At 35.5% G+C, this 22,249-nt stretch overlaps 1 protein-coding gene and 1 pseudogene across 2 annotated transcripts; one reads left to right on the top strand and one right to left on the bottom strand.

Annotated features, from left to right (window-relative positions):
* Positions 1-8,879: 8,879 nt before the first annotated feature.
* On the bottom strand, positions 8,880-16,911 carry LOC145550488 (uncharacterized; annotated as a pseudogene). The gene is made up of 2 exons (XR_014086381.1): positions 13,455-16,911; positions 8,880-11,256 (listed from the first exon to the last, which is right to left on the bottom strand). The product of XR_014086381.1 is annotated as an uncharacterized LOC145550488 (transcript).
* A 2,843-nt stretch (positions 16,912-19,754) lies between these two features.
* On the top strand, positions 19,755-21,332 carry LOC145550491 (potassium/sodium hyperpolarization-activated cyclic nucleotide-gated channel 2-like). Its single transcript, XM_081604404.1, has 2 exons — positions 19,755-20,163; positions 20,907-21,332. Exons 1-2 carry the CDS (start codon positions 20,079-20,081, stop codon positions 21,113-21,115), a joined length of 294 nt encoding a protein of 97 aa, XP_081460530.1. The 5' UTR covers positions 19,755-20,078; the 3' UTR covers positions 21,116-21,332.
* Positions 21,333-22,249: the final 917 nt, after the last annotated feature.

The raw sequence follows: 22,249 nt of genomic DNA, 5'->3' as shown, positions 1-22,249 counted from the left end.
CTAATAGAGTAATCATAGATAGTCCTATATTCTTCCTGCTTAGTGACAACTTTAAAAACTGGCGTTCCTCTGAGTATTTATCACATTCTAACAAGACATGCTTCACTGTTTCCACCTGATTGCAATAACTACAAGCCCCATTCTCATGCTTTCCTATTTTAAAGAGCGAACTATTAAGTCCAGAATGTCCAATTCTAAGTCGAGACATAACTACTTCCTCTTTCCGCCTTCCACTCAGATAATTACTATCTCCTACATTATTTTGAATTGTATATAATTGTCTCCCATTTTCATGATTATCCCATAACTCCTGCCAAATCTTAATAATTTCTTTTTGAACAACAGATTTACCTTCATTTTTACTCAAAGGAACATTCAGATGAACAATATCTGATTTCAAGGCCTGCTTAGCCAAAATATCTACTTCCTCATTTCCTTCTATACCTACATGAGCAGGAATCCAGACAAATTTAACCTCGCATTTATTGTTATGAAGATGAACTAATAATTGGTATATTCTAATTATCAAATCTAATCTGCAAGATTTGCTAGAGTTAATACTTAATAGTGCTGCTTGACTATCTGATGCTATGATATATGTACTTGCTTCCCTAGTATCATTATCAAGCAACCATTCTAAGGCCAATATAATTGCTGATAATTCAACTGTAAAAACAGCTAAATGATCAGCTGCTCTCCTCTTAATCAAAACTTTATGGTGTGGGATATTTACTGCTGCTCCAGTTCTACCACTATTTGGATCTTTAGATCCATCTGTATATATAATTATGTTGTCTTTATATCTTTCAAAATATTTATTAACTACAACCCATTCTGGAGTCTTTCCCTTTTTAAGAATTTCACTTAATTGAAGATCAACTTCTGAAGTTAGAAATAACCATGGAGGAATTTCAGATTGAGGAACTGTAGCACTATACTGGAGCCTATTTAAACCAAGATGTTTTGCCTTTATTTCCCCAATCCATCCAAAACTATTACAATTTAATTTATGATGTTCCCAACAGTCCTTCAGCACCATCTTAGTTGGATGATCACACTTATGTCCTTGTAGGTTTACCCAGTACATGAACATTAATTTCAACCTTCTTAATCTTAAAGGAAGTTCACCAGTTTCTACTTGTAAAGCAGCTAAAGATGCTGTTCTGAAAGCTCCACAACAAATCCTCAATGCTTTTGTTTGCTCACTATCAAGCTTTCTCAAATGGCTGTCAGCAGCTGCCATATATGCTATACTCCCATAGTCCAGAGTAGATCTCATGAGCGCCTGATAAACTCCCAACAATGCACTTTTTGAAGCTCCCCATTCCTGTCCTGAGAGACATCTTAACAAATTATTCACTTTTTTACATTTATTTTGAACTGCTTCCATTTGATATTTCCAAGTTAAGCTTTCATCAAAAATGACACCTAGAAACTTCACTATTTTCACTTGTTCTAGTTTATGATTATAAAGGTTCAACTTAACTTCCTTATGTTTTCTATAAAAACAGATTACTTGAGTCTTTGCGATTGATATCCTAAAACCCCATTTATTAGCCCACCCTTCCACTTTCAAAATGGCAGCCTGCATCTTTTTCTGCAAGTATACCTGATTATGTCCCCGAATCCATAGAGTACCATCATCTGCAAATAAAGATTTGCCTATACTACTATCTATTTCATCAAAATATCATTAATCATAATATTAAAGAGAATTGGGCTACACACACTACCTTGGGGGTACCATTCTCAACAACATATCTAGAGGAGAAATTCGCCCCAACCCGAACTTCTATTTCTCTACCAAATAAAAATCCAAAACCCAATTGTAGATTTTACCTCCTATACCAAGTTTCCCTAATTTAATCAATAATCCTTCTTTCCATAACGTATCATATGCCTTTTCTATGTCAAAGAACACAGCTATCACTAACTCTTTGTTTGTTTGAGCTTTTCTTACTTCTGACTCTAGGCACAAAATTGCATCCATCGTATTTCTCCCTTTCCGAAAACCACTCTGGAATGAACAAAATTTATTTTCACGCTCAATAAAATATGTAAGCCTATCTGTAACAATCCTCTCCATTATTTTCCCTAATTGAGATGTAAGAGCTATAGGTCTATAATTTGATGGGTCTGTTGCATTTTTACCAGGTTTTAATATGGAAATTATCACTGACTGTTTCCATTCTGCCGGAATTCTTCCAGTCATCCAAATCAGATTAAATAATTTTAATATAACAGAGAGAGATGAATACTTAAGATGTTTGAGCATTACATAACATATTCCATCCTTCCCCGGAGTTGATTGCTTAGCATTATTAATAGCTTTTTCTAACTCATACATAGTAAATGGCATATCTAAATCCTGGTTTGTGACTTTTCTCCTAGTAATAACTTCTGGATTTTCATCCAGTAAATCTAATTTATTACTTTTCATTTCTTCATATAAATTTTCTGAACTATGTACTTTAATTAACATTTCTGCTAATAATTCAGCTTTTTCTTTATTACTAATCGCTATTTTCCCGTTTAATTCTAAAACCGGTAAGGAAAAACTCTTTTTAACACCATTCATTTTCTTAATAACTCTCCATACCTCTGACAATTTGGTCTCTCTTCCAATGGAATTGCAATACTGTCTCCAACAAGTCTTCTTAGCTTCTCTAATAGTCTTCCTAACTATAGCTTGTGCTTTCTTATATTGAATTAGCGCCTCAAAGGTATGACATCTTCTTACCAATTTAAAAGCTTTATTTCTTCCCCTTATAGCAATACTACATTGCTCATTCCACCATGGAGTAGACTTTCTATTTCCTCTTCCCTTTGATTTAGGAATTGAACTCTCAGCTGCATTAATAATGACAGATTTAATCATTGAATAACATATCTCCACATCACAAACATATTCTCACCCAGTTTATTAAATTGCCTATCAACTAAATTTTTAAACAACTCCCAATTAGCGTTACTTAACTTCCATCTTGGAATCTGTCCCTCCTCTTCTTTTATCACTTCAAGCTTACTGACATTAGAAAAGGAAAATGGTCACTGCCCATTGGAGAATCACTCATCACCTCCCAAGAGGTAATTCCAGCTAATCTATTTGAAATCAATGTTAAGTCTGAAACACTCTTTATATTCCTACAGCATTCATATCTAGTAGTGCTGCCATCATTAAGGCAAACCAGAGAATGTAACAAACCAGAGTATGTAACAAACCAGAGAATGAAATTCTTCAATAGCCAATCCATTTGCATCTGTATTAGGACTCCCCCATAAAACATTATGAGAATTGAAATCACCACACCATACAGTCTTACCTACATTTTGATCATTTACTTCATTGAGATTTTGAATGGACAACTTCTTGTTAGCATTATAAAAATTTATCACCAACATTTGTTCATTTTCTATCCAAATCTTAATAACTATTGATTCATAATTCTTCCCTATTGATTCCACTTTATATCTTATACTGTCTAGAACAAAAGTTGCTACTCCCCCTCCTTGTCTTTCTGTTCTATCATTCCTAATTAATGCATACCCAGAAATTTTGAAATCCAGATGAGGCTTAAGCCAGGTTTCTTGAATGCAGATCAGGTGAGGTTTAACTGTCAAATCTGAAATATATTTCTTAAACTCTAGACCATTACTAATAAGACTTCTTGCATTCCACTGGAGAATAATTAACATAACAAAGAAGGGCCGCCACTGCATGATTGAGGTTGAGAAGATTGTGTCTCATTTAATTTTTACTTAATTGATTCCCAATTAACATTTTTACAATCAAGATACTTTTGGGCTGCTTTCACTATTATTTGAATTTTTTCCGTTTTCTTTTGTGTTTGAGCAGTACAGTTAACAACTTCTACCATGAACAATACAAAATCCTCCTTTGTCACGAGTAGAGTGTCACCTTTAATCTTGGAGCATTCTGAACAATCAGATCTTTCTTTTTCTCCTCCAGACACTTTCTTTGGATATACTATTGGTTGAACAGGAACTTTTTTCGTTGCTTCCGCATAAGTAATGCCAGTAGTGACTTTGATTTTCTGAACTTCCTCAGCTCTTTTACTAGCTATGCATCCTCTAAATCCTGAACTATGCCCACCTCCACAGTTACAACATTTCAGCGGAGCTCCTTCCTCACATTTCCCATACTCATGATCCCCAGCACATCTCCCACATTTCTGTTTCCCCTTACACACCGCAGCGACATGTCCAAATTTCTGGCATTTAAAGCATCGCAGTGGCGGAGGAATAAATGGTCGGACATCATAGCTCATATATCCCACAAACACTTTATCTGGCAGACTGTTCTCTTCAAATTTCAACATGATAGAAAAACTATCGCTCCTCTCTCCATTTTTATTTCTTTTCAATCGCTTGGCTTCCACCACTTTCCCTCCTGAAACATTAGACTTGATGTCATCAACTGGTACATCGGGTGGAATCCCCGAAATGACTCCGCATACATACTTTTTGTCATCCAAAAGTCTTCCTCTCACATTCTCACCAAGGATTCTTTTTGTTTTCATCGCCTTTTCTTTTTGTTTAATATCATTACAGATAATCAACAAGGATCCATCTCTTAATACTTTAACAAGTTTCACCTTTCCAATCAGAGAATTGATTTCTTTTGTAAGCTTTATTGGATTCCACTTACCAATGGACACACCCTCTTTGACAAACTTCAGAATTATTTTATATTCTGTCATCGTAGTTGTTTCTCCTTCATCCTCGGAAACAGATGATTCTACTTGTTGTCTTGATTTTTTCCGTTTATGCTTAGCTTTTTGAGTCTGCCAAGGACCTTCATTTTCCACATCGTCAGCACCCTCTTCCATTTCCGCACAATCACTACCTGTCACATTTCCCTCTGACATCCTTCCAACCATTCACAGTCTGGTCGTACCACTTCCGCCCTTCCGTGTTCCGACCACTCCCGACAACCACCCACCTCCACTTCCAAGACACAAACTCAGGAGAAACCGTCCTCTTTGTCTTCTTCTTTCCAGGTTTATGATGGTCGGTTTTCATGTTATCGTCCACCACTGTAGTCGGTGGATGATGCCTGGAAAATCCCTTGTCCCGGAGAAGAACTCAATACATTATAATAGCTTAAAACAATTTAAAAATACTAAAATGATATATTATGACAATTAAGCAGTAAATAAGTAGTCATATAAATAATTATAAAAGTATCAATAAATTGAATTAAAAATAATTTTTATATATTTTCCAACTCCATTGAAAGTTGTCCCTAGTTTTTGTCAACACCGTCAGAAATTAAAAGAATGTAAAAAATAAAATAAAATCAGGCATTATTGGGGGGCACCAGAACTTCTGAGGACCCCATGGCCACTTCCTTTCTCTTCCTTCGCTAAGAGGGCTAGTTAGCTCTGGTTAGTTTATGTTATTCTTTAGTTTTTTCTTCTTTTTATTCTTAAATTGTTTGTCACAACCATGATGTGTCAACACCATAACTGACAATTTACAAAACTTTGATGAAATTTTGTGAAATAAAAGCTTAATTTTGGTAAAATGTAAAGATTTCATGGACCTGATGAGCTACAATATGGCCTCCTTCAGAATAACATCATATAAATTGAGGTAGTTTGGCATTTCGTCAACTCTGTCAGATGTCAACTCCATCAGATTTTTTGTGACTCTTTCAGTGAAATTGTTGTCAAATCTCACTTAAATGTGCAATTAATTCATTTTAATGTATTTTACATAAATTGCATTACTTTACATGTACCAAGTTTTTCATTTTACTCACTAGTTTGTCATCACCTTCAGTTCTGTGTCAACTCCGTAATGCAATGTCAACTCCGTCAGATGGACTTTTTGTTGTTTTTGGTTTTAAATCATATTTATTTTGTTTTTTGAGAAGCATTTGTCGTTAAAATGAGTAAAAATATCACTAATAGGGTCATTAAAATTATTTTATATTTATTTTTGTCAGATGGTGATGGCAACGTTCTAGGTCAGGTCGATTAAGAGTGTAATTTTAAAAAAAATGTTGCAAATGGGAGCCTATACCTTAGCATCTTTACATTTACAAAACATTATTTGTCATATTTGCATACTTATGGTTGAGAAATAAAAAACAAAAAATATTGGGAAATTAAAACCCATTTTGTCCCTATTCTCAAGTATCACCGAAATGTGTTTTCCACTTAGTTTACTTCTGTCCATTTTGTCTCTGTCATGCAGGAGATTGTCAGCTATAACTGCCGTGGACTTGTCGCCAACATGCCGCTCTTTGCCAACACCGACCCTCACTTTGTCACCGTGATCCTGACCAAGCTGCGCTTTATGTTTTCCAGCCGGGAGACTATGTAATACGAGAGGGAACGCTGGGTCGGAGAATGTATTTCATCCAGCATGGCACCGTCACGATTATCCCACGTGACAGTAAGGAGTTAGTGCTCAGTGATGGAGCCTACTTTGGAGGTAAATACAGCAGAGTATTAAAACTCTATTCGGCTACTTATCATCTCTACGAGAGTCTTCATTAATCAGATTATTGCTGGCCTTCTTCTATAAAATCTCCCACAGAACTCTTGGCTGTAACTGCACTACATTTCCACCTAATATTTACTATTTCTTCTGAATTTCTAATGGTAAATGTAATTTTTCATCATTGGCTTAATGTCATTTTGAAGAAAAACTAAAAATTATGAAATATTTCACTCTGTAAAAGCAATGAAGATAATGTGCAAGTTGCTTGATTATGATTATACTGTAAATACATTTTGCAGGGTAGTTTTTCTTTTTTTTGCACTGTGAAAAAACCCAAAATCTTGCCATGAATTTTTCTTTAGGAAACAAGAAATTTTCATTGAAATAAGACAAAACTAATTTATAAATAGCAATTATGTAAGATATAGGAGCTTGTTTTAAGTCAATTATTTCTTAATATAAGTAACATGTACCAGTTCCACTAGCATATTATTTCACTTATTACAAGACATTTATCCAACACTATAAGTAAAATAATCAGCCTGTGAAACTAGTACATTTTTAAGTCAATATTAAGCAATTCTGGACTTAAAACTAGCTCCAATATCTTGTTGAAAAGTTACTTTAAGTGCACTAAAATATTTGGACTAGAAACTAGACCAAAATATTTAGAAAGATTTTGCGTTTTTCTTCTAACTTTATGACTAAACCGATTGTTTTTCTTGGCTCAGAGATCTGCCTACTAACTCAGGGCCGACGGACGGCCAGCGTGAGGGCCGACACCTACTGTCGTCTTTATTCGCTGAGCGTGGACGACTTCAACGAAGTCCTGGAGGAGCATCCTCTGATGAGGCGGGTGTTGGAGAGCGTGGCTGTGGAGCGACTGGATCGAGTTTCACGCAGATCCAGTTATCAACCTCCAACGACTGAGTCTGAGTGAAGGAAGAAGAGAAAGAGACTCCAGCCAGACATACAAAGACCTTTTTAACAGATCTCAAGGAAATAAAATATACAGATGTTGTTAAATGCTGCATCACTTGATTGAAACTATTGCACAATCATTAATTACAAATTGTCACTTGAATATTAAAGCTCAACATAATGTTTACTTGGATTTTATTGATGTTCACAAACTGAATAAACCTTTGTCAGCGCTTTTTACAGTTTTTTCTTCTGTATAACTGAGAGTTATAGATCCACATGTTGTTTTTTTAACAAGTTATAGACTGTAAGCCATATAAATCAGGTGTTCAAGCAAAAACACATCCAAAAAAAGCCACTGGACCTCAAGGACTGGATTTCTGTTTGACCAGCACTGAGATGGGAGCAGCAGATGGTGGTGCATCATGAAGCTTTCTGATTCAAATGATCCCTAAGATCTGTATGTTGAGTCACATGGAGGTTAATACCGATGGCCGATAAGCTCTAGTGATGTAATAACTCAACTGTGACCGCAGCTGCAGGTGGTGGTGAACTTTTACATCACCCTATTTTACTCATTTGTTATTGTCAGGATTTATAGTTACACTGGGTTTTAAAGAATAATGTCTTTTTAAAAGATCAGACGCACAAATAAATAAATAAATGAATAAAACTCTCAGTATGTTATCACTTTACCATATTGAATCAGTTAATTTCTGCTGATATTTGATTCTCGTCAAGCACTTTTCACCAGGAAGAGGCAAAGGCAGGCGGAGAAAAGGTAAAACTGAGATTGTTTCGATTTCTTTTCATCAACTGCCTCTTATTTACCTGCTTAAGATCCTGCTAATAAGGTTTGTTTCTAAAGTGTTTCTCTCAAAACAGGTCTTTAATAGAGTGGTGGTAATATTTTAAATTGCATAAAATTAAAATTTGAGGGACAAATTGCTTTGCATGTTTGTAGAACTGTAATTAGACTTTCTCTGACTGGGTTTCTGCCAAAATGTTTATATTTTGCTGGCACTGATTATGCAGAGAAAATATGAATATTTCTGACCCTGAGAGATAATAATGAGTTTTCCAAAGCAGCTTTCATAGAACAACAAAGAATATTAGCTCATATTTGTACACATTGCATTGCTTTTTTAATTTAAAGAAGCATTTGTTTACATTTGCAAAACACTGTGTTTATATTTATGTCCGTCTGAAACAGTTGCATGTTGTGCAGAGTGTAAGCACTGAAAGGAAATATTGCTGTACATCAGACGGCTGATGATGCAGATGGTTTTCTGAACAGCAGCTAATAATTCAGTGCTACATCAGAGATCTGATGTTGGTGCAATCTTACAGATATTTGTTTCCCCGTAATTTTGGTCATTTTATATTAAAATGTCTTCTGGGGACATTTCCATGGAGTGACTTCAGTTATGTATTAAACACAGGCTGTCCAATAAGTTATTAATTTAAGAATAAAAATATTTAGTCAGGGCTTGATCTCCAAATAGTACAACAGGCACAGAAAATTAGTATGACAAAGTTGGTGTACAGACAAAAAGTATATTTTAGCATAAACTGTATGTGTGTCTGTCATTTTGGTAAAAACATGTTTATTCTTCATTTAGTGAAGTAACTCAAAGTGTGTAGTAGCCAGAAATATTTAGGGTAGCAATATTCATATTACTGAAGTAAAAGGTTCTCTATCTTTTTCAACTAAATGTAACTTGAGTAAATGTAATATACAACTGAGTCACAGCCTAAAAATGTAACATCTTTTTATAGTCATAATAGAAGACAGCTGCAGCAGAAAAGAGAAAAATACAACTAAGATAAAAGACACCAAATTATTGAAGACAATAATAATCCACCATGCTTTCGTACATTTTCCATAAACATGTTTATTTATTTATTCACAAAACCTTTACTTGGGTAGAGTTAAACTGGTTAATATAATCTGAAACAAATAACAGCATCAGTTACAATCTCATCTTGTTTTGAAGAGAAACCTTATCAGATAATTTTTTGTATGTAGATGTATCTGAGAATGCACAATTAGTGCATAACAGCACATTGTATTTTTTATTCTAAGTGTGTTAAGATCAACAACATCCACCCACCCACTCTTTCTCTATACAGGATAGAATAATACTAATCAAGTCCAGTCTTGTGAGAATGTTCTGGAAGGGAGTCCATGTCCAGTCAAACTCTGTTAGTGCATGAAATAGTCAGTGGGCTCCAAAGCCACTTCAGCTATCAGCATCAGTTCTGGCTCTCCTCAGGGCTGTGTGCTGAGCCCTCTGCTCTTCACATTGTACATAAACAGGATGTTAATAACATACAGTTGATCAGTATTGTTTTTGATACAGAATATGCCAGGAAAACAAAACAAAGCATCTCTGAAGGAAAATGTGTCGTGGTTGCACATCTCCAAGAATCCAAATGTGAAGATACAAATGATCACATTTAACAAATACAACAACTTTCAACTTTTCAAGTTTTATAGACATGAAACCCCTCCAGTCTTTCATTCTAGTGTTAAACCAAAACCATTCAATAGTGAACCTCAACATAGGACATGTATGGAAAATACTTCTATGGCTTTTCACCTGTGTGACGCCTCATGTGGTGAGTTAAACTAACTTTGTGACGAAAACATTTTCCACAGCTCCCACATGAAAACGGCTTTTCACCAGTGTGAATCATCATGTGCTGAGTTAAATCCTGTTTTAGACTAAAACTTTTTCCACAGCTCCCACATGAAAACGGCTTTTCACCAGTGTGAATCATCATGTGCCGAGTTAAATCCCGTTTTTGACTGAAACTTTTTCCACAGCTCCCACATGAAAACGGTTTTTCACCAGTGTGAATCATCATGTGCTGAGTTAAAGCCTGTTTTAGACTAAAACCTTTTCCACAACTCCCACATGAAAACGGCTTTTCACCAGTGTGAATCATCATGTGCCGAGTTAACTTCTGTTTTTGACTAAAACTTTTTCCGGTTTCCACATGAAAACGGCTTTTCACCAGTGTGAATCATCATGTGGTAAGTTAAACCCTGTTTTTGACAAAAACTTTTTCCACAGCTCCCACATGAAAACGGTTTTTCACCAGTGTGAATCATCATGTGTCGAGTTAAATCCCGTTTTTGACTGAAACTTTTTCCACAGCTCCCACATGAAAACGGTTTTTCACCAGTGTGAATCATCATGTGCTGAGTTAAAGCCTGTTTTAGACTAAAACCTTTTCCACAACTCCCACATGAAAACGGCTTTTCACCAGTGTGAATCATCATGTGCCGAGTTAACTTCTGTTTTTGACTAAAACTTTTTCCACAGTTTCCACATGAAAACGGCTTTTCACCAGTGTGAATCATCATGTGGTAAGTTAAACCCTGTTTTTGACTAAAACTTTTTCCACAGCTCCCACATGAAAACGGCTTTTCACCAGTGTGAATCATCATGTGCTGAGTTAAATGCTTTTTTTGACTAAAACTTTTTCCACACTTCACACATGAAAACAGGTTTTGAACCGTATGAGTTCTCATGTGAGCATCAAAAACAGATTTTAAAGAGATACGCTTTTTACAGATGGCACATGAGAAAAGTTTTCTTCTTTCCTGATTTTGATTCTCAGCTCCAGCAGCTTCCTTTAAGAGGACTTGGTTCCTGTTTGGTTCTGATTCAGTTTGGTGCGTTTGCTCATCAACAGGAACCAACATGCATGTATCAGTTTCCTGTTTTAATTCAATCTGTTCTTCTCCCTGACTGCAGTAAACTTCTTTCTCTTCCTGGTCTTGTTTTCCCTGCAGAGGTTCCAACTCTTCCTGGTCCAGAGTCGATCTTCTCTCTTGGTTAAACTGCAGGGAACCTGGAGGACAAAACAGAGAAAAAGAGTTATTGTTAATTTTATTGAAGTAAGCAGGAGAAATCTTTCATTCTTTAAAACAAAAATAAAAAAATAAAAAAACTTTAAATTTCAAAAGCGTAGACAGAGAGACAGATCAGTCGTCACATCCAGCTGACATTTGGAGAATTCTCAAATGAACGGATTTTAAAATCATATTTTATTGCAAAATTAATTGTAGAAGAGATTATTGTTGATATTTGACAGTAAACTGAATTATGTCAAGATGTTTTTTGTATTACTCTGAATTCTTCTATTCGGTGTTTGTTAGCTTCTGTTAGCTTCTTGGCGCAGCTGCGTTCTCCAGTCACTGGTAGCTAAAATCACGATACCCTCACTGTGTATCCCTCTGAAAAGTGAACCCATTTAAATAAAGAAATAAAGAAATCCCTCCAGGGGTGATACCACGATAGAGAGCGTTCATTTTATAGCATTAACACCGGAGCTGTAAGTGGTCCGGTATGAAACGGGGGTGATAGAACAACACAGCACTTTTAAATTTCAATAATCAGAATGCAGAAATTGTTTCCGTTGTTTTAAAAGGTTTATGTCAGTCTGCCTTTTCCCCATCGATACGTTTCCCGACCGCCCTGCACCTTAGGGGCTTAAAAAAAACGACGCGCACATTGCGCAAAACTCTGAAACAGGAGAAGCGGGACATAAAACGGAGCGACGAGCTAGATGTGAATTATGGCATAAAAACAGAGAATCCGACGCTGAACAGTGAAAAATCAACACATGATGTGAAACGCATGACGATTAGGAGGAGCAGCAGGTGATGAGTGAATATTATCGTCTTATTATTCGTCTTATAATGGATCTAGCAAGAGGAAAGAAACTAAAGTGGACATAGCAATAAACCAAGAGAGGATAAAACTAATCAAATGAAACTAAATGGAAATGAATGAAGAACAAAATGCAAGAATAAACTAAGAAACTAAAGTAAATACAGAGGAATAAACTGGTATGGCAAGACCTTTCGAGCAATAATTAATACAGAGGACTGTATGGCAAAAATAAACAGACACTACTTCCAGATAAAAGGTAAAATAATATTGTTGAAATGTTATGGGTTTGTTGAGACCATATCTAATACTGAGAATAAATATATCTTACAGACCATAACAGTAAAGAACTGATCACTTATTTATGTTTTTAATTAGATTTGATATACTTATTTCTTCAATATTATTTTTCATGTCAGTGTTAGTGTCATGAGGCTGATGACTCCATGACACTTTGAATTTGACTCATTAGGATTTGATTAAGAACCAGATTTGTTCTTTGTAATTTCTGTCCAGTAAAACTATTAATCTATAATCAATAGACATGTCTACATAAAGATATAATCCATGTTTCTGTCTCATATTTGTATGGCATTAAAAGGACTTGGAACTTTTGTTTTTCCACTGAAAGCTCTGGTTTGCACAATAAATGCCATGTGGGTGAAGTTTTATGGATGATACTCTGATGTCCCATTCTCCTGAAGGCAGCACAGAGCTGCACCACCAGAAACGGACAGAAACACTGAAGAGAAGAAGAGTTATGATTAATGTAGTTACAGTTCTATCCATGTTTTAATGTTGCAGAGCTCAGTCGTTTGCAAATAGTTCAAAGTTTAAACTGGCATGTTGTTCATCTTTTATCTGGTCATTTTGTGCAACATTTAACAACTAGAAAATGGCACAAAATAAGAATATTTTTTCCACTCTGATTGACTGCTGTTAGGCCTACAAATTTTAAGTTGAATGTTCATTTATTGCATTTTTCGTAGACACCTGTGAAAATAATTTCTATTCCCATGGCTTTTTTGTTCTCTGGGAAATTATTTTTGATGATAAATACAGAAACAAGCATAAAAATCAAAACATGTACAATAGTGATAGTAATATTAATGATAAAATAATGGTCAGTGCAAAGTAGCCTGCGAATTCTTTGGTGGGGGGCGATGAGGGACCTGGATAAAGGCTAGGGGGGCGCTGGCCCAAAAAAGGTTGAGAAACACTGCTCTACATAAATAAGCCATTGGCACAGCGTAATATTCATGTCTGCGTTCTAACATGTTAACAAAATATTTATACGGGAAAAGAACATTTACTAAAATGATCCTCATACAGAAAGGTGCAGACATTAACCTTCGTCCAAACGCTGGTGTTTCCTACCTATTCGGTGTAAGATTATCTGGGGGGTCCGGGAGAAATCCAGCAGTCTGCGCTGATCATCCATCTCTTCCTCTGACTTGACGATTATTTCTTTAAACTCTGAATGTTGCTTCAGCAGCAGTTAACAGGAGCTTCTTGATAAACTCGTTAAAACTGGACAGAAGATAGTTTTCAGAGAAACACTCAAACATTCAACACAACAGACCACGTGCAGTCTTCTTCTTCTTCTTCTTCTTCTTCTTCTTCTTCTTCTTTTGTTTTTATTGGCGGCTGGCATCCAACTTAAGGTACATTTACCGCCACCTACCAGACTGGAGTGTGGTCATCAGAGATCACAGAGGGAATTTTTTGTACCTCAATGATGTGTAGGATGTGCAAATCCACATCCTAACACACTCATTATTACATGAATTAATGCATGAGCATGCACTGGCATACACACACATACTTGGCCATATTCTAAATACGACTCATTAACCCAGTGATATTTAAGAACCTAAATAAAAGAATTCTAACACAATTTGATTTATTATCTAATAGAGTAATCATAGATAGTCCTATATTCTTCCTGCTTAGTGACAACTTTAAAAACTGGCGTTCCTCTGAGTATTTATCACATTCTAACAAGACATGCTTCACTGTTTCCACCTGATTGCAATAACTACAAGCCCCATTCTCATGCTTTCCTATTTTAAAGAGCGAACTATTGAGTCCAGTGTGTCCAATTCTAAGTCGAGACATAACTACTTCCTCTTTCCGCCTTCCACTCAGATAATTACTATCTCCTACATTATTTTGAATTGTATATAATTGTCTCCCATTTTCATGATTATCCCATAACTCCTGCCAAATCTTAATAATTTCTTTTTGAACAATAGATTTACCTTCATTTTTACTGATAATTCAACTGTAAAAACAGCTAAATGATCAGCTGCTCTCCTCTTAATCAAAACTTTATGGTGTGGGATATTTACTGCTGCTCCAGTTCTACCACTATTTGGATCTTTAGATCCATCTGTATATATAATTATGTTGTCTTTATATCTTTCAAAATATTTATTAACTACAACCCATTCTGGAGTCTTTCCCTTTTTAAGAATTTCACTTAATTGAAGATCAACTTCTGAAGTTAGAAATAACCATGGAGGAATTTCAGATTGAGGAACTGTGGCACTATACTGGAGCATATTTAAACCAAGATGTTTTGCCTTTATTTCCCCAATCCATCCAAAACTATTACAATTTAATTTATGATGTTCCCAACAGTCCTTCAGCATCATCTTAGTTGGATGATCACACTTATGTCCTTGTAGGTTCACCCAGTACATGAACATTAATTTCAACCTTCTTAATCTTAAAGGAAGCTCACCAGTTTCTACATGTAAAGCAGCTAAAGATGCTGTTCTGAAAGCTCCACAACAAATCCTCAATGCTTTTGTTTGCTCACTATCAAGCTTTCTCAAATGGCTGTCAGCAGCTGCCATATATGCTATACTCCCATAGTCCAGAGTAGATCTCATGAGCGCCTGATAAACTCCCAACAATGCACTTTTTGAAGCTCCCCATTCCTGTCCTGAGAGACATCTTAACAAATTATTCACTTTTTTACATTTATTTTGAACTGCTTCCATTTGATATTTCCAAGTTAAGCTTTCATCAAAAATGACACCTAGAAACTTCACTATTTTCACTTGTTCTAGTTTATGATTATAAAGGTTCAACTTAACTTCCTTATGTTTTCTATAAAAACAGATTACTTGAGTCTTTGCGATTGATATCCTAAAACCCCATTTATTAGCCCACCCTTCCACTTTCAAAATGGCAGCCTGCATCTTTTTCTGCAAGTATACCTGATTATGTCCCCGAATCCATAGAGTACCATCATCTGCAAATAAAGATTTGCCTATACTACTATCTATTTCATCAAAAATATCATTAATCATAATATTAAAGAGAATTGGGCTACACACACTACCTTGGGGGGTACCATTCTCAACAACATATCTAGAGGAGAAATTCGCCCCAACCCGAACTTCTATTTCTCTACCAAATAAAAAATCCAAAACCCAATTGTAGATTTTACCTCCTATACCAAGTTTCCCTAATTTAATCAATAATCCTTCTTTCCATAACGTATCATATGCCTTTTCTATGTCAAAGAACACAGCTATCACTAACTCTTTGTTTGTTTGAGCTTTTCTTACTTCTGACTCTAGGCACAAAATTGCATCCATCGTATTTCTCCCTTTCCGAAAACCACTCTGGAATGAACAAAATTTATTTTCATGCTCAATAAAATATGTAAGCCTATCTGTAACAATCCTCTCCATTATTTTCCCTAATTGAGATGTAAGAGCTATAGGTCTATAATTTGATGGGTCTGTTGCATTTTTACCAGGTTTTAATATGGAAATTATCACTGACTGTTTCCATTCTGCCGGAATTCTTCCAGTCATCCAAATCAGATTAAATAATTTTAATATAACAGAGAGAGATGAATACTTAAGATGTTTGAGCATTACATAACATATTCCATCCTTCCCCGGAGTTGATTGCTTAGCATTATTAATAGCTTTTTCTAACTCATACATAGTAAATGGCATATCTAAATCCTGGTTTGTGACTTCTCTCCTAGTAATAACTTCTGGATTTTCATCCAGTAAATCTAATTTATTACTTTTCATTTCTTCATATAAATTTTCTGAACTATGTACTTTAATTAACATTTCTGCTAATAATTCAGCTTTTTCTTTATTACTAATCGCTATTTTCCCGTTTAATTCTAAAACCGGTAAGGAAAAACTCTTTTTAACACCATTCATTTTCTTAATAACTCTCCATACCTCTGACAATTTGGTCTCTCTTCCAATGGAATTGCAATACTGTCTCCAACAAGTCTTCTTAGCTTCTCTAATAGTCTTCCTAACTATAGCTTGTGCTTTCTTATATTGAATTAGCGCCTCAAAGGTATGACATCTTCTTACCAATTTAAAAGCTTTATTTCTTCCCCTTATAGCAATACTACATTGCTCATTCCACCATGGAGTAGACTTTCTATTTCCTCTTCCCTTTGATTTAGGAATTGAACTCTCAGCTGCATTAATAATGACAGATTTAATCATTGAATAACATATCTCCACATCACAAAACATATTCTCACCCAGTTTATTAAATTGCCTATCAACTAAATTTTTAAACAACTCCCAATTAGCGTTACTTAACTTCCATCTTGGAATCTGTCCCTCCTCTTCTTTTATCACTTCAAGCTTACTGACATTAGAAAAGGAAAATGGTCACTGCCCATTGGAGAATCACTCATCACCTCCCAAGAGGTAATTCCAGCTAATCTATTTGAAATCAATGTTAAGTCTGAAACACTCTTTATATTCCTACAGCATTCATATCTAGTAGTGCTGCCATCATTAAGGCAAACCAGAGAATGTAACAAACCAGAGAATGTAACAAACCAGAGAATGAAATTCTTCAATAGCCAATCCATTTGCATCTGTATTAGGACTCCCCCATAAAACATTATGAGAATTGAAATCACCACACCATACAGTCTTACCTACATTTTGATCATTTACTTCATTGAGATTTTGAATGGACAACTTCTTGTTAGCATTATAAAAATTTATCACCAACATTTGTTCATTTTCTATCCAAATCTTAATAACTATTGATTCATAATTCTTCCCTATTGATTCCACTTTATATCTTATACTGTCTAGAACAAAAGTTGCTACTCCCCCTCCTTGTCTTTCTGTTCTATCATTCCTAATTAATGCATACCCAGAAATTTTGAAATCCAGATGAGGCTTAAGCCAGGTTTCTTGAATGCAGATCAGGTGAGGTTTAACTGTCAAATCTGAAATATATTTCTTAAACTCTAGACCATTACTAATAAGACTTCTTGCATTCCACTGGAGAATAATTAACATAACAAAGAAGGGCCGCCACTGCATGATTGAGGTTGAGAAGATTGTGTCTCATTTAATTTTTACTTAATTGATTCCCAATTAACATTTTTACAATCAAGATACTTTTGGGCTGCTTTCACTATTATTTGAATTTTTTCCGTTTTCTTTTGTGTTTGAGCAGTACAGTTAACAACTTCTACCATGAACAATACAAAATCCTCCTTTGTCACGAGTAGAGTGTCACCTTTAATCTTGGAGCATTCTGAACAATCAGATCTTTCTTTTTCTCCTCCAGACACTTTCTTTGGATATACTATTGGTTGAACAGGAACTTTTTTCGTTGCTTCCGCATAAGTAATGCCAGTAGTGACTTTGATTTCTGAACTTCCTCAGCTCTTTTACTAGCTATGCATCCTCTAAATCCTGAACTATGCCCACCTCCACAGTTACAACATTTCAGCGGAGCTCCTTCCTCACATTTCCCATACTCATGATCCCCAGCACATCTCCCACATTTCTGTTTCCCCTTACACACCGCAGCGACATGTCCAAATTTCTGGCATTTAAAGCATCGCAGTGGCGGAGGAATAAATGGTCGGACATCATAGCTCATATATCCCACAAACACTTTATCTGGCAGACTGTTCTCTTCAAATTTCAACATGATAGAAAAACTATCGCTCCTCTCTCCATTTTTATTTCTTTTCAATCGCTTGGCTTCCACCACTTTCCCTCCTGAAACATTAGACTTGATGTCATCAACTGGTACATCGGGTGGAATCCCCGAAATGACTCCGCATACATACTTTTTGTCATCCAAAAGTCTTCCTCTCACATTCTCACCAAGGATTCTTTTTGTTTTCATCGCCTTTTCTTTTTGTTTAATATCATTACAGATAATCAACAAGGATCCATCTCTTAATACTTTAACAAGTTTCACCTTTCCAATCAGAGAATTGATTTCTTTTGTAAGCTTTATTGGATTCCACTTACCAATGGACACACCCTCTTTGACAAACTTCAGAATTATTTTATATTCTGTCATCGTAGTTGTTTCTCCTTCATCCTCGGAAACAGATGATTCTACTTGTTGTCTTGATTTTTTCCGTTTATGCTTAGCTTTTTGAGTCTGCCAAGGACCTTCATTTTCCACATCGTCAGCACCCTCTTCCATTTCCGCACAATCACTACCTGTCACATTTCCCTCTGACATCCTTCCAACCATTCACAGTCTGGTCGTACCACTTCCGCCCTTCCGTGTTCCGACCACTCCCGACAACCACCCACCTCCACTTCCAAGACACAAACTCAGGAGAAACCGTCCTCTTTGTCTTCTTCTTTCCAGGTTTATGATGGTCGGTTTTCATGTTATCGTCCACCACTGTAGTCGGTGGATGATGCCTGGAAAATCCCTTGTCCCGGAGAAGAACTCAATACATTATAATAGCTTAAAACAATTTAAAAAATACTAAAATGATATATTATGACAATTAAGCAGTAAATAAGTAGTCATATAAATAATTATAAAAGTATCAATAAATTGAATTAAAAATAATTTTTATATATTTTCCAACTCCATTGAAAGTTGTCCCTAGTTTTTGTCAACACCGTCAGAAATTAAAAGAATGTAAAAAATAAAATAAAATCAGGCATTATTGGGGGGCACCAGAACTTCTGAGGACCCCATGGCCACTTCCTTTCTCTTCCTTCGCTAAGAGGGCTAGTTAGCTCTGGTTAGTTTATGTTATTCTTTAGTTTTTTCTTCTTTTTATTCTTAAATTGTTTGTCACAACCATGATGTGTCAACACCATAACTGACAATTTACAAAACTTTGATGAAATTTTGAGAAATAAAAGCTTAATTTTGGTAAAATGTAAAGATTTCATGGACCTGATGAGCTACAATATGGCCTCCTTCAGAATAACATCATATAAATTGAGGTAGTTTGGCATTTCGTCAACTCTGTCAGATGTCAACTCCATCAGATTTTTTGTGACTCTTTCAGTGAAATTGTTGTCAAATCTCACTTAAATGTGCAATTAATTCATTTTAATGTATTTTACATAAATTGCATTACTTTACATGTACCAAGTTTTTCATTTTACTCACTAGTTTGTCACCACCTTCAGTTCTGTGTCAACTCCGTAATGCAATGTCAACTCCGTCAGATGGACTTTTTGTTGTTTTTGGTTTTAAATCATATTTATTTTGTTTTTTGAGAAGCATTTGTCGTTAAAATGAGTAAAAATATCACTAATAGGGTCATTAAAATTATTTTATATTTATTTTTGTCAGATGGTGATGGCAACGTTCTAGGTCAGGTCGATTAAGAGTGTAATTTAAAAAAAAAATGTTGCAAATGGGAGCCTATACCTTAGCATCTTTACATTTACAAAACATTATTTGTCATATTTGCATACTTATGGTTGAGAAATAAAAAACAAAAAAATATTGGAAAATTAAAACCCATTTTGTCCCTATTCTCAAGAATCACCGAAATGTGTTTTCCACTTAGTTTACTTCTGTCCATTTTGTCTCTGTCATGCAGGAGATTGTCAGCTATAACTGCCGTGGACTTGTCGCCAACATGCCGCTCTTTGCCAACACCGACCCTCACTTTGTCACCGTGATCCTGACCAAGCTGCGCTTTATGTTTTCCAGCCGGGAGACTATGTAATACGAGAGGGAACGCTGGGTCGGAGAATGTATTTCATCCAGCATGGCACCGTCACGATTATCCCGCGTGACAGTAAGGAGTTAGTGCTCAGTGATGGAGCCTACTTTGGAGGTAAATACAGCAGAGTATTAAAACTCTATTCGGCTACTTATCATCTCTACGAGAGTCTTCATTATTCAGATTATTGCTGCCCTTCTTCTATAAAATCTCCCACAGAACTCTTGGCTGTAACTGCACTACATTTCCACCTAATATTTACTATTTCTTCTGAATTTCTAATGGTAAATGTAATTTTTCATCATTGGCTTAATGTCATTTTGAAGAAAAAACTAAAAATTATGAAATATTTCACTCTGTAAAAGCAATGAAGATAATGTGCAAGTTGCTTGATTATGATTATACTGTAAATACATTTTGCAGGGTAGTTTTTCTTTTTTTTGCACTGTGAAAAAACCCAAAATCTTGCCATGAATTTTTCTTTAGGAAACAAGAAAATTTTCATTGAAATAAGACAAAACTAATTTATAAATAGCAATTATGTAAGATATAGGAGCTTGTTTTAAGTCAATTATTTCTTAATATAAGTAACATGTACCAGTTCCACTGGCATATTATTTCACTTATTACAAGACATTTATCCAACACTATAAGTAAAATAATCAGCCTGTGAAACTAGTACATTTTTAAGTCAATATTAAGCAATTCTGGACTTAAAACTAGCTCCAATATCTTGTTGAAAAGTTACTTTAAGTGCACTAAAATATTTGGACTAGAAACTAGACCAAAAATATTTAGAAAGATTTTGCGTTTTTCTTCTAACTTTATGACTAAACCGATTGTTTTTCTTGGCTCAGAGATCTGCCTACTAACTCAGGGCCGACGGACGGCCAGCGTGAGGGCCGACACCTACTGTCGTCTTTATTCGCTGAGCGTGGACGACTTCAACGAAGTCCTGGAGGAGCATCCTCTGATGAGGCGGGTGTTGGAGAGCGTGGCTGTGGAGCGACTGGATCGAGTTTCACGCAGATCCAGTTATCAACCTCCAACGACTGAGTCTGAGTGAAGGAAGAAGAGAAAGAGACTCCAGCCAGACATACAAAGACCTTTTTAACAGATCTCAAGAAAATAAAAGATACAGATGTTGTTAAATGCTGCATCACTTGATTGAAACTATTGCACAATCATTAATTACAAATTGTCACTTGAATATTAAAGCTCAACATAATGTTTACTTGGATTTTATTGATGTTCACAAACTGAATAAACCTTTGTCAGCGCTTTTTACAGTTTTTTCTTCTGTATAACTGAGAGTTATAGATCCACATGTTGTTTTTTTAACAAGTTATAGACTGTAAGCCATATAAATCAGGTGTTCAAGCAGAAACACATCCAAAAAAAGCCACTGGACCTCAAGGCCTGGATTTCTGTTTGCCCAGCACTGAGATGGGAGCAGCAGATAGTGGTGCATCATGAAGCTTTCTGATTCAAATGATCCCTAAGATCTGTATGTTGAGTCACATGGAGGTTAATACCGATGGCCGATAAGCTCCAGTGATGTAATAACTCAACTGTGACCGCAGCTGCAGGTGGTGGTGAACTTTTACATCACCCTATTTTACTCATTTGTTATTGTCAGGATTTATAGTTACACTGGGTTTCAAAGAATAATGTCTTTTTAAAAGATCAGACGCACAAATAAATAAATAAATGAATAAAACTCTCAGTATGTTATCACTTTACCATATTGAATCAGTTAATTTCTGCTGATATTTGATTCTCGTCAAGCACTTTTCACCAGGAAGAGGCAAAGGCAGGCGGAGAAAAGGTAAAACTGAGATTGTTTCGATTTCTTTTCATCAACTGCCTCTTATTTACATGCTTAAGATCCTGCCAATAAGGTTTGTTTCTAAAGTTTCTCTCAAAACAGGTCTTTAATAGAGTGGTGGTAATATTTTAAATTGCATAAAATTAAAATTTGAGGGACAAATTGCTTTGCATGTTTGTAGAACTGTAATTAGACTTTCTCTGACTGGGTTTCTGCCAAAATGTTTATATTTTGCTGGCACTGATTATGCAGAGTAAATATGAATATTTCTGACCCTGAGACATAATAATGAGTTTTCCAAAGCAGCTTTCATAGAACAACAAAGAACATTAGCTCATATTTGTACACATTGCATTGCTTTTAATTTAAAGA

Source organism: Poecilia reticulata, unplaced genomic scaffold, assembly GCF_904066995.2.
Source record: "Poecilia reticulata unplaced genomic scaffold, P_reticulata-male-v2 Scaffold_57, whole genome shotgun sequence".
NCBI lineage: Eukaryota > Metazoa > Chordata > Actinopteri > Cyprinodontiformes > Poeciliidae > Poecilia > Poecilia reticulata.
Note: the sequence above shows the minus strand (reverse complement) of the source record. Positions and strands in the feature narration are given on the sequence as shown.